This window comes from Microcebus murinus, chromosome 11, assembly GCF_040939455.1.
Source record: "Microcebus murinus isolate Inina chromosome 11, M.murinus_Inina_mat1.0, whole genome shotgun sequence".
NCBI lineage: Eukaryota > Metazoa > Chordata > Mammalia > Primates > Cheirogaleidae > Microcebus > Microcebus murinus.
The window spans coordinates 39085492-39098518 of NC_134114.1; the positions used below are offsets into that span (position 1 = coordinate 39085492).

A 13027-nucleotide genomic window follows, 5' to 3' on the forward strand; every position below is an offset into this window, starting at 1 on the left:
AGTGAGTGCCGTGGCATCGGCCTAGCTCACAGCAACCTCAAACTCCTGGGCTCAAGCAAGCCTGCTGCCTCAGCCTCCCCAGTGGCTGGGACTACAGGCATGCACCACCATGCTCGGCTGATTTTTTCTATATATATATTAGTTGGCCAATTAATTTCTTTCTATTTATAGTAGAGATGGGGTCTCGCTCTTGCTCAGGCTGGTTTCGAACTCCTGACCTCGAGCTATCCACCCACCTCAGCCTCCCAGAGTGCTAGGATTACAGGTGTGAGCCACTGCGCCCGGCCAAGGGTTATCAGTCTTTAGGAAAAAAGAGTTGTGCTAAAAATATGAAGTTTGTACAGTACATTCCACATTAAATACAGTTTGGACCATGAAATTGAGAAATATCTCTTGGATCTCAGGAATTAACACAAGCACCCCTAGCATTTGGATGTATTTCCTTTAACTTTTTTCAGACCTTGTGGGATTTTTACATAATCATAGTTTATACACAATTTTGTATATTCTTTTTATTACATTTATGAACATTTTCCCACCTTAAAACTTGGTCTGATAACCATTATTCTTTTATATGCATAGATTTTACTGAAATTTGGGGCTAACAATAGGTTATTACAACTGAGTATATTATAGGCCACAGCTTAAAACTGATTATATTATTTTCTGTTTTGGTAGTCTTTTGCCACATTACAAAAGACCTCAAAACTAAATTATTTAAAACAACAACAGTTATTTTATTCTGTAGTGGTTTTTATGGGTCAGAAATTCGGGAATGGCTTAGATGAATAGTTCAGGCTCAGGGTCCCCTGTCATTGCCATCAGACAAGTAGTTAAGCTGGAACAGTACAAATCTGGAGCAACTGGGGAATGTTAGGATCTCTCTCTCTCTCTCTCTCTCTCTCTCTCTCTCTCTCTCTCTCTCTCTCTCTCTCTCTCTCTCTCTCTCTCAGCTTCTTCATATAGTATTTTCATGCAGGCTGGTTTGGGCTTCTTCACAGTATAGCAGCCTCAGGATGTTACGACTGTTTACATGGAGGCTGAACGCTCCAGTGTGTCAGTTCTAGCAGGCTAAGATGGAAGCTGATTGTCTTTTTTGACCTAGCTTTACCTTTTGTAACCTAGCTTGTAACTACAGCATCACTTCCACAACATTCTGTTGATTACAGGTGAGTCATAAACCCTCCCAGTTTCACGTGGAGGGCAATTAGACTCCCCCTCTTAATGGGGAAGTAGCTATTGTCCAATAGAACTTTCTGTGATGATAGAAATGTTCTATATTTGCACTGTTCTATATCATAGTCACAAGCCACTCGAAATGTGGTTAATGAAACTGAGGAACTGAATATTAAATTTTACATAATTTAAATTTAAATTGCCACATGTGCACATGGCAGTCTACACAAATTAGTGAAATTCTAGAAGAATATGTAGTATAGGAGATGCTATTATGGCCATCTTTAGAAAATACAATTTATGACACTGTCCTATAAATTCATCAGTTATTTCCTACCATGAGAAATGTTTCCTGCCATAGGAGCCAGTTTATCCCTGTCCTCCTTAACTTGAAAGTCCCAAGCTGGTGGCTCATAAGCAGTATATCCATCCTTAGGATATATCTTGTTTTGTCCATACAGTGATGATCATCATTTTCAATGAATCCATAAAAGACATTTTTGAAACAGTCTTTTATGTCCTCAGCATGGCCCTAATGGACAGGACCCAAGAATTACAGGCCTCATAAATGGTTTCAGACATTTCTGATGAAAACATATTTATATTGTTCATCTGTTCAGATGTTATAAACTCAGATATCTGCAATGAATATGTACATTCTGTTATTTGGGATATTTATATGAAATATCCATTTTACATTGATTACATATTAATAATTATAAGGATCTGCCATTACCTTGAATAAACTCTGTCACTCTTCCTCATTATTTCTTAAGGTCAAGTAACATTTTATTAAAACTTACATGTTAAGGCTATGTGTGCACATGTATATCTTTATATTCTGACATTTCAAATGTATTCTTTTTTTTTTTTTTTGGCATATAGTGCTGATGAGCTCCTTCTAACTGAGATGATGTTTAATGGCCTTTTCAATGACCTTTCTGCAGAACAGGCAACGGCATTATTAAGCTGCTTTGTGTTTCAAGAGAATGTGAGTTCATGGAATTAGCACATCTTATTTACTAACTCATACATCATATAGTTTAGTTTTTATAATATTATGAATATTTTTAATTATAAAATATTACTTTATATTTACATATTATGGATGGAAATCAACTTTAATTCAAATATAGTAAGAGAAAATTAAATAAGATTCTTGTTGTTTTAACCATAATTTTTTCCTATGAATAATTAATTCACTTTCAACAGCCCTTAAACAATCAAAAAATGAAGTACTGAATGGAACACACAGGACATTAATTACTCTTGTACTGCATTCCAGAAACTAGTATAATTAGTTTTATTAATAAAAAGTAAAATGTGCTTTACATTTCAGATTTAAGACTTTATTCATCGTGGTTGACATAGATAGAATGAGAATTAGACTAAGGACATTTACCTCTAAAAATAAGTTAATATTGTTATCTAAATTTTAGAGGACCTTTTACTGTATATACTTAGTTTAACTTTTAAGTAAATAGTTTTTTGGTCCAGTTCTACCATTGATCTGTTTACCTTTTATTAATCAGATCAGATATATTACTTCTTTAAGTAGATGGCTACTTTTCTCTCATGTTCCTGAGTATTGATTAGAATTACAGCAGTAGTGGCCATGCTAACAAATAGGACAATAATCCATAAATAGTTTGTGCCCTTCTGAGATTGCCTGTCATGCATCTATGAAGTAATTTGCATGGAAGAAAAATGTATCACTTTATAAAATATTGTTTATTTTTCTTAGTTTCAAAAAATTTTATTATATCAGTTTCTAAGATAATAATTAAGGAAATTTGTCAAATTTCCTTTGAACAAGATTTCAGAGATTTAGGTTTATAGATTGTTTGGGGATTGGTGGTCTTCTACCCATGCCAAACTTTGTCTTGTGGCTAATTTCTTGCATTGTGATTGGATTTGTTTTGTTGGTTTGTTTGTTAATGTGGCACACAGTAAGTCTTGTCTTCTGAGAGGCCAATTATATGACTTCTTCAAAGAAGTTGAGTTGGTTTAGTAAACCACAACTCTTAAATCTTGGGGCAAGATATCACTATATGTGGTTAATATTTGTTCAGTGAAACCACACTATATTATGTACAGTATCATCAATTCTTACGGTGGTGCCTTTTAACATTGAGATGGAAATTTGTACTAAAAGTCAAATGGATTTTCCTTGATACTTTTAACAGAATATTTTCTAGCCAAAAAGCAGTGTAAATATAGTAAGATAACCTTCACAACAAAAATAAAACAAAAAGTATCAAAGTGAAATGTCAGATATCAACTACCAAACTTAGTACTTAAGGAAATCGGACATTTCATGCTTAATAACTTAATAGTAAGATACTTGTTATAAGTAAGATTAAATATGCTTGATATACTAACTCTGTTTAAAAATGTTTCTAAAACTGTGCCCCCACATTTTTAATAACATTAAAAGTAATTTAGAGATTATATAAATCTTCATAAAGATCAAGTATCTACAAATATTTATTAAGTACCCAGTGTGTGCAGTACACAGATCTATGCACTAGAAATACAGCAGAAATTTTTGCTTTCATGATTGATACTTACATGCTAGTGGGATGAAGATAAAGAAATACACTTGCATTCTGTCAAATGCTAATGAAGGTTTTGGAGGAAAGTGAACAAAAGAATCAGGTAGAGATCACTGGGGAAGATGGTACTATTTTAAATAAAATGGTTAGTAAAGGGCTCACTAATAAAATGAAGTCTATATCAAGACCTACAGGAGAAATGAGGGAACAAACTGTACACATACTTGGTGGGAGAGCTTTGGTAAAATCACAGTTGGCCAGCTTACATCAGGACCAGTGCCTTCTACCTATAGTGACCAGCAGAGAGAAAAGTGATCAGTAACTGTTGATCATGAATGGACAAGATATCAAAAACATTTAGCACCCTTACATTCTTTATTCTACTAAACTGAGATGTTGAGTTCATTCTGGTCTTTTTGCTGTAATTTTTGGTTTTAACAGGAAAAATGTAGAACTTCATTCATGATTTATTATATACATGATGCAAATCAAAACTAAATCTTATATAACTACTGATGCTTAAAGACAGATATGTTGCAACTAAGTTAAAATTGATTTTTTAAAAATTTTCCTATAATTGCTTTGAATCTTGTCCCACACATACATATATACCATAATACTAAATTTATTTTGGTATATTAATAGTCACTCTACCTTTGTCAGAATTTCTTCACAAATATTATCTATCAGTTTTGAGGATCTAGCTTTATTATATCTCTTTGACAGAATACGAAGTCAGTACCCAGAATTTAAGCAGCTTGTTGAAGATTATTTGACTAGTTAGTAATAGACCTGAAACTCCATTATATAATGGAGAAGTTGACAGATTTCAGTGAGAGAGCAATATTAAGAATACCGAAACTCGAATAAACTTTAACCTATTTTGTGCTTGGTTAAAGAGGTAGAAGCATCAGGGTACAATAAAAAATGGTGGCATTATTTTTAATGTTCTTTATCCCAGTGTTTCAATTTCTGCAAATTGAAAGTTGCCTAGATGCTGAAGCTGTTTCAAAATTAAACTATGATAAAATTGTTTAATGTTGATATAACTAAACTACTCTGTATGTTTACAATATTTGCTTGCCCTCAGTTCCATTTATAGTCACAGAAAATAGCTAGTTAGCATGCTTTGCAAATTTAGCACTGTAGTATTTTCCTCTGAAATGTGATGAGAATATTACAGTTTAGGATGGGAGGAGTAACTGAGTTTACTAGAAACTCTAAGTGCTAATGACTAAGGTCTTAATAATTTGATACTAATAATTATCATACAAGCTTTTTCATTTGTTAAAGCAGGTAATATGAAAACCCAAGAACTTTAAACTTGGGTTTTTATATTTAATTTTCCTTTTCTTTTATAGTCTAGTGAGATGCCCAAATTAACAGAGCAATTAGCAGGACCACTTCGTCAAATGCAGGTAAGATTTTTTGAACAACATATTTTATGAGTAATAGTTTGTAAAATAAACATTTTGGCAGTCTAACCATAGTAGTTTATCACTCCACAGAGATAAATTCCATACAGATTAAATATATCACTTGATGTCAGTTGTCATTTGATGCTATTCTGATAACATCTTTTGTGATTTTTATTTTAGTAATTAAACATTTCCCCCATTGTAATGAGTTATATACAGTTGCTATGTATATAGACTTATAGCTGCATAATATAAATTGGCTATACTTGTAATTCAATGCTTGCATCATTTTCTTCCTCACTATTATGAATGGCATCTTGATGGACTAAGATTAATTTATTTTTTTGCATATTTTTTCATTTTAGTTTACAACAAAGTTTTAAAATCTGTTTTGTCGCAAGAAATTATTTGTCTCTAGATTTACAAAGCCACAATAGTTTATAATAATAAATTTGTGTCTTTTATTTTCTTTGAATGAATTGATTTTTATCTGCCTTTTCACCTTTAGACAGAAAGACAGGAAAAGGTGGGCTTAAGGTATTATAACAGAGGAACAAAAAATGTATCATAGGCCGGGCGCGGTGGCTCACGCCTGTAATCCTAGCTCTCTGGGAGGCCGAGGCGGGCGGATTGCTCGAGGTCGGGAGTTCAAAACCAGCCTGAGCAAGAGCGAGACCCCGTCTCTACTATAAATAGAAAGAAACTAATTGGCCAACTAATATATATAGAAAAAATTAGCCGGGCATGGTGGCGCATGCCTGTAGTCCCAGCTACTTGGGAGGCTGAGACAGAAGGATCGCTTGAGCCCAGGAGTCTGAGGTTGCTGTGAGCTAGGCTGACGCCACGGCACTCACTCTAGCCTAGGCAACAAAGTGAGACTCTGTCTCAAAAAAAAAAAAAAAAAAAAAATGTATCATAAAAGAGGCCCCTTTAACGGAACATTTTAACATCCTCTAAAATCGCTAAGAAATTTAAACTACCAGTACCAGGGAAGTATTTATAGGCCTAGGCGTTTTTGACCTTTTAGATTACCAAGTAGAAAAGGATGAATTTAAGTTTCTCATTATGAAGAAAAGAAAACATTAAGATTTACATATTTTAAAGCATTGTTTGGAGGGGAAGGGAGTATTTTGCAGTAGGATTTGTTGTTCTCTAAATCTGTTTTGTTACTTGTCTTAGTTTTGTTAGTGAAGCAATTACAGGTTAGTTAAATGCTGCTGTTGAATACTTTTAAGGAAGAGTTCTTTTTTTTGTAGAAAAGGTATCACTGGCTGAAAATCATGCTCTTGATATGTTTTTCTTATTTAACCACTTCAACCTAATGGGAAAGCTTGGTTGTTTGATCACTCAGCAATGGAACAGGCTTAAAAGCAGAATATACACATTGCAGACATAATACTTAGGAAGCAAAAGGGACTTCTTAGAATACTGGCTAAAGAAAAAAGTAATATGGGAGATTGTAAATAAGAATTTTTAAGTATATCTTTTATCCTTAAAGGAATGTGCTAAAAGAATTGCAAAAGTTTCAGCAGAAGCCAAATTGGAAATTGATGAGGAAACTTACTTAAGCTCATTCAAACCTCACTTAATGGATGTCGTATATACCTGGGCAACTGGAGCTACATTTGCCCATATCTGCAAAATGACAGATGTCTTTGAAGGTATGGTTAAATTTTGTATACATCTATTTCTGATACAAGAAACATACTAAACAAGAAAAATATATTTTTAATTTGGTAATTAAAGAGAATCTTCTGCCTATGTAGATCAAAAGTATTCTCCACAAATCTTTCATATTATTTAATAAGCATAGTCTGTTTATTATAAATTCCATAGGAGTTGATTTTAACTATATAATTCTGTGCCAGAGTCTCCACAATCACAAATAAATAGGTGATCCTAAATAAGTCATGTTTGTGTGAGTATTTTTCCTTTTTTCTTGGTAAGAACTTACTGGTTTGCTATAGAATTCCACTGAAACTAACAAAGCCGAAAAAGATAGATCATTGCATATCTAATACCGACCTTGGCTTCAGTCAAACTGTTACTGCAGCATGAATCAGTTTAAATTTAATGAGCAGATTTTTAAGAGATTGAAGAATAACTGTTATTCCACTGAAGAAAAATTTCAAATGAAAAAGGCAAAGGAAATATATAAGGACTAATCATAAATAGATTACAAAAAGCAAAGAAAAATAAGCATAGTATATAATAAAACCATATTTAGAAATGCTGCATTCATTGGGAAAAGGTTGGTTTATGTAGGTATTTATAATGGTGAATCATATTTACTAAATTAGAATTACATTGAACTTTCTTAAAAATGAGAATAAATGAGCTTGGCCTTCAAGGAGATTAATATAAGAATATTTAAGATACTGTTACTGCTTTTAGGCCTAGTTTGAGAAAAATTCAATTTTAGGACATCCAATATTATATGCTTTTCAACTGATATTATTAAAGAAGTAATAGAATACTGATTTTATGAATCAGTTATTTTTAGCATGTATAGGTCAAGCCTCTTTGCAACAGAATATTAAAATTTTAAACTAAGCCATCACTACTACATTGAACTTTGTGGATTTTAAGGTTTACTGGTTTCTTTGTAAAGATTTTTAATGTTAAAGTTTATAGTACATTGTTTTTAAATTATGGCTTCCTATCTTACATCTTTCCTTAAAGCTTTTAAATTTTGGGGCCTCCACTAAATACTTATTTAGTGAAATGGTCCTAAATCCTTTGACTACTGTGATCTTTTACTGGGAAGGTCATTGTTCATTAAGTAACTATTATGTGCTGGTCACTCCTAGGAGCTTTATATAATTTACATGTAATCACCAAAATAGCAATTTTGCATAGATATTATTATCTCCATGTTTGTACAAGGAGACTTTGATAAACAATTTGGCAAAGGTTATATGATGTAATGTGATGGCACCATGATTTGAGCCCAGCCCTCTGTGACTATACGTGATAGTTGATAACTTTATTTAAGCCCATAACAGCTTATTCTTAAATTCTGGATCACCTAGTGATTCTTAAACCCTATACTGACCTATACCATCTCATCCACAGATAATTGATGCTTGGAGGAATGGTAAAGTCTCTTAATAGTTCACGATGGGAAGCAGCAGTTGAGTGTGAGACAAGGGTAGCATGACATACTCACCTCACTTGTGAACAATGCTTACCCTTAACACAGGAACCCAGGTCTGTGTATGACAGCTTATGTTTTTCAGAGGCATCAAGACAATTAATTATAGCACCACCACTCTTTAACCTGACTACTTTTTGGAATGTAGGGATGAAACTAATAACTATTCTGTGCCTAAATAATTCTAAGACTTGTTAATATAATAGCTCATGTTTATATAATACCTGCTTCTCTGAGAAGTCAAAACACAATGACAAAAACAATTATGATGCATTGCATATATTTTATTCATTGTGTGTGTATATATGTACACACATTTTATTCATTATAAATTCATATATATATATGTATGTATCCACATATATATATGGATTCCTATAAGATGTCTATGTGGATTACTTTTCTGTTCTTTCTATTTAAATGGAAAAGTTATCAGAGGATGGAGGATAAATCCTAAGCTAATAAATTGAAGACAGTTTGGTTCTTACCAGAGGCCACCTATGAGTTGACCTTTTCCACAGCATACTAGCATCCTGAAGTCTGTTCTGCCCCCTTTCTGTTTCTCAGAGGCTGTTTCTACATCATAGTTTGCTTGAAATCTAAGTTTGAAAATTTGAGTGGTTCAGTTTTGTAGCTATAACTTGAAATTGGGTCTGACATCAGCACAATTTTTGTGTTTTTTCTGGTCTGGGTGCCATTAGATTCTTTCTCAAATGGAGGTGGACTATATATTCTCTCTTAAAACTCTTTATTTTGGTATAAGTATCAAAAAATAACTGAGAACCTTGATTTATGTAGGGTAGCATTTCCTTTTTCCAGCATACTATTTCTCCCTCTATTTTATTTCTACCTTGTTACTTAGTTCTTCCATTTCAGAATAGCCATTCTCTCCACATCTTGTTATTGTACATGCTTTATATGATTGGAAAAATACCATAATCAAAGCTCTAGCCCACAGTACAGTGTGTCTCTTATTTTTACAGACAGAAAATGATTACATTGAGACTTTTTATTGTGCTGTGCTCACATCATATTTGTTCCTAGTAAGATCTTAATTTTCTTTTTATATGAAAATAAAAGTGTCTGATCATTTTATATCCTGAGCCTCAGAAGTAGTTTAATGTTCTTCAAACATTAACTGAAACTAGTTATCATTGTAATGATTAAAACCATGTATTTGGGAGACATTGATGCAAGAGAACAGTTTATATTGTGATTCAGTTGAAGAATTTTGAAGACTTTATATAAATAATTATTCTGTTATCACTCTGAGAAAATGATAGAATGTAGTTGTTTTTCATTTCCATTAAACTAAATTAAAGAAAATATTTGTATGGGCTGATGCCTATGGTTTCAGTCTACTAATCCATGTTCTGTTGTGACTGAGGCAGAGGCTATTACTATTTATTTAATATCTCTGACTCTACATATACAATATTGTACTTAACTATGAAAGAAGGATGGACAAAGGGGTTGCTTTCCACTGAGCGAAAGTGTCATCAGGGAAGCTTCCATGACAAAGTATCTGTTGAAACTGTTTACTTCTGCCCCACCACACGTTCTCTTGCATTCCTTTCAAATGCCAATTTTACCCTTTCTTAGGAATAGGATACATGAGTAAGGGATTTTCTAGTGGGTTTGTTTTTCAAAAATACTGTTGCTAATAATACTAGAGTAACATTTTGTTAATATGCACTGTTTCCATATTTAAATTTTGGCACAATTTTAGTGCTAAATTACTTAGGAATTAGTACCCGATACTTACTGATTTAATGAATAATTCTGAGACCCTAGTGGGAATGAGGCATTATGTGAGTCTATGCCTTCAAGAAAAAGTTCAGCCTGAATTGGGATTTAGTGCTAAATAGTTGTAGGATATACATGTGATCCTAACTTCAGGCCAAACTAGATAGGAGTATTAAATTAGAATCAGGATATTAGCTGTAGAGAACTGCTGTAGGGAATGCCAGAGAGCTGAAAGCAGAAATACTGTTCAGAGAAATCTGCTTTCTGTCCTTCATGAGAATGATGCTATTTTATTCATGAACCAAGTAAGGCTGATGTTTATATAAATGTCCTTAAATGTAAGCATGTAGTCCCAAGTGCCCCTCAACAGGTAAATAAATTATGGTATATCCATACACTGGAACAGCTTTCAGCTATAAAAAAGAAAAAAAAGTACTGATTCATGCTTCAGTGGACGAACCTTGAACATATTAAGCGAAATAAGGCAGATATAAAGGCCACATACTGTGTAATTTCATTTATATGAAATGTCCAGAATAGGCAAATTCATAGAGACAGAAAACAGATTAGTGGTTGCCGTAAATTGCGGGAAGAGGCGGATTGGGTGTGACTGCTTAATGTACAGGGTTTCTTTTGGGGTGATAAAAATATTCTAAAATTAGACAGTGATGATGATTATAAACTAAAAACCACAAGATTTTATGCTTATTTAAAATAATTTTATAGGATGTGAATTATATCTCAGTGAGTTCTTCTGGGATGATGATGTAAACCTGAATGTATTTTTTAAAAAAGGGCAGTGACACTGAATTGTACACTTTAACATGGTTAAAATGGTGAATTTTATGTTTTGTGTATTTTACCACTATTTGGAAAAATATAAGGGCAGTGAGTAGAAAGAATTCAATTTCTTTTTCTACTGTGGCAAGACCAGAAAAAAAGACTTGTAACAAACCATTAGGTTAGTGTGCTTCTGTTTCTGGTCAGCTTCAGATAGCCTGGGATGAGTCCTGGCTTTGAAGCTTTTGTCTAGCCCCTGGTCAGCCTGATCTTAATTCATGAGGTAGAATGATTTCCAAAACTGGGAGTAAGGAGAGCCCTTGGATTACAGAGAACTGTAGTAGGTAGGAAAGATGATAGATAATTCACCACTTAACAGCAGTCTTCATTAATCCCTGGGGGAGCAGCCTCTATGCTGTAGGCAGCTGTGGATGGTTAGTGTTGTGCGCACACACAGTGATTTGTTGATGAGACTCAGTGGGTAACAACCACAGCCATTGTATGTGCAACCCTATACTTACTGGCCTCCTTTTCTTAATTGTTCTATTGTTACCTGAAACTGTGTCAGAACCAAATTTTCCAGAAATTGAATCAAAGTGTTTACAAAGTATGGCATGACAGTGCTCTCTAGCCTGGATATGTGTTTACTTGCCTTTAGTTTATTATTTTATTTTATTTTATGTCAGGATATTATGGGGTATAAACATTTTGGTGACATGTAATGAATTTGCCTCACCCAAGCCAGGACTACAAGTGTGCCCTTCCCCCATGCAGTGGTCTCTGCCTCCATTAGTTGTGACTTTACCCATCCCCACCCCTAGTTTATTCTTTATCTTAATAATTTACTTTGTATGGTTTGGTCTCTGATAACTTTTACAGATTCTAATTATTAACATGAAGTACTTAAGTTTGAAGAAATACTGAAACAATATCAGATGTGTTTCTTGATACACATTTGAAATCAGTCAGACAATGTGAGAGAGAGTGACTGGCTTTTTGATGCCCTACTTAGATAGCAGAAGACTTTGTAAAGGATTTCATTTCAATCTTAAATGACCTGTGAGAATCTGCTGTGTTCTTTTGTTAAAAGGCCATATATTTACATTTTAAGCCACTACCTAATTTAATTCCCTTCAAATAAAATTATTTGCATAACATTTAGTATCTGATTACATAGGTAATACATTCATTACTTTCTCTATCCCAACCACTACCCATTTTTCAGATACCCAGAAGTTTCTGCAACTGTATTTCCTCTTTCATTGCAAAGCAGTATTGGAGCCTTGTGTTCCTAGCAGCTGAGAATAGAAATAAATAGAGCCAGCATTTATTGATCTCCTATTGTGTTATTGAAACTTATTTAGCATCTTACACACATTATTTCATTCATTTCTTACAATAACCCATTAAGTGGGGATTATTATTATCTAAGTGAGTAAACTGACCTTTTTCATAGGTTAGTTAATAGAGATATGGAAGGAAAGGTAATGAGTTTACTTTTTAGAAATGTTGAATTTCAGATTCCTGTAATATATCTGCATTATCAACTTTTTGTTGGCACTGTAGTATCTATCTAGAACAGCTTATTTTTGTAGTATTTTATTTTTATAACTATGACCTATTTATAACAAATAAGTGAGTGGCTTTCATTTAAAGATATCACTGTGGGTCCACAAGTGATTATCATAATACCAAAAAAGTCATACATGGACCATCCAGCATCATGTCATTAGTGCTGAAGCAGACTCACTAGCGCTTCCTACTGGTACTTGAAGGAATGATACCAGAAAGTTTAATGAGAAGTTAGAGGAGTGGAGGGGTATAGGCTTCCCAACTGCCTTTATGACTGCCACCCTGTGCAAGAGCACCCAGTGGAAGGGGCAAGTAGGAGCTGAAATCTTGTCCCATCCAGGGGAAGAGATAAAGGTGCTATCCATTTGTCAAACCATGAATTTACTAGTGGAGCTGGGGGTGCTGCCTTCTGGTTCCAGAACAGCTTCATGGCCATCTGGCTGCCTGCCCAGGGAATAGGGTAACCCCTTCTTTACTCTTCATTTGTGAAGCTGGTTTGTTGTGTTTGCCACATGGTTTTGTTTTCAGTCCTGCCCCTTCCTATATTATAACCTCAAGGTGTTTTGTGCATTTTTATCCTCCCTTTCTCACCTCAGATAACTGTCCTTCAGATGCCATTAAGACCT

The 13027-nt window shown here is 33.9% G+C and overlaps 1 protein-coding gene across 1 annotated transcript in view; it reads left to right on the forward strand.

The window, feature by feature from the left end:
- Positions 1–13027, forward strand: part of MTREX (Mtr4 exosome RNA helicase) — a 91975-nt gene that overhangs the window by 72192 nt on the left and 6756 nt on the right. The window contains exons 23-25 of the mRNA XM_012775694.3: positions 2062–2167; positions 5093–5149; positions 6648–6810. Of these exons, the coding sequence (XP_012631148.1) occupies positions 2062–2167; positions 5093–5149; positions 6648–6810 (326 nt within the window). The remainder of the gene's footprint in view (positions 1–2061; positions 2168–5092; positions 5150–6647; positions 6811–13027) is intronic.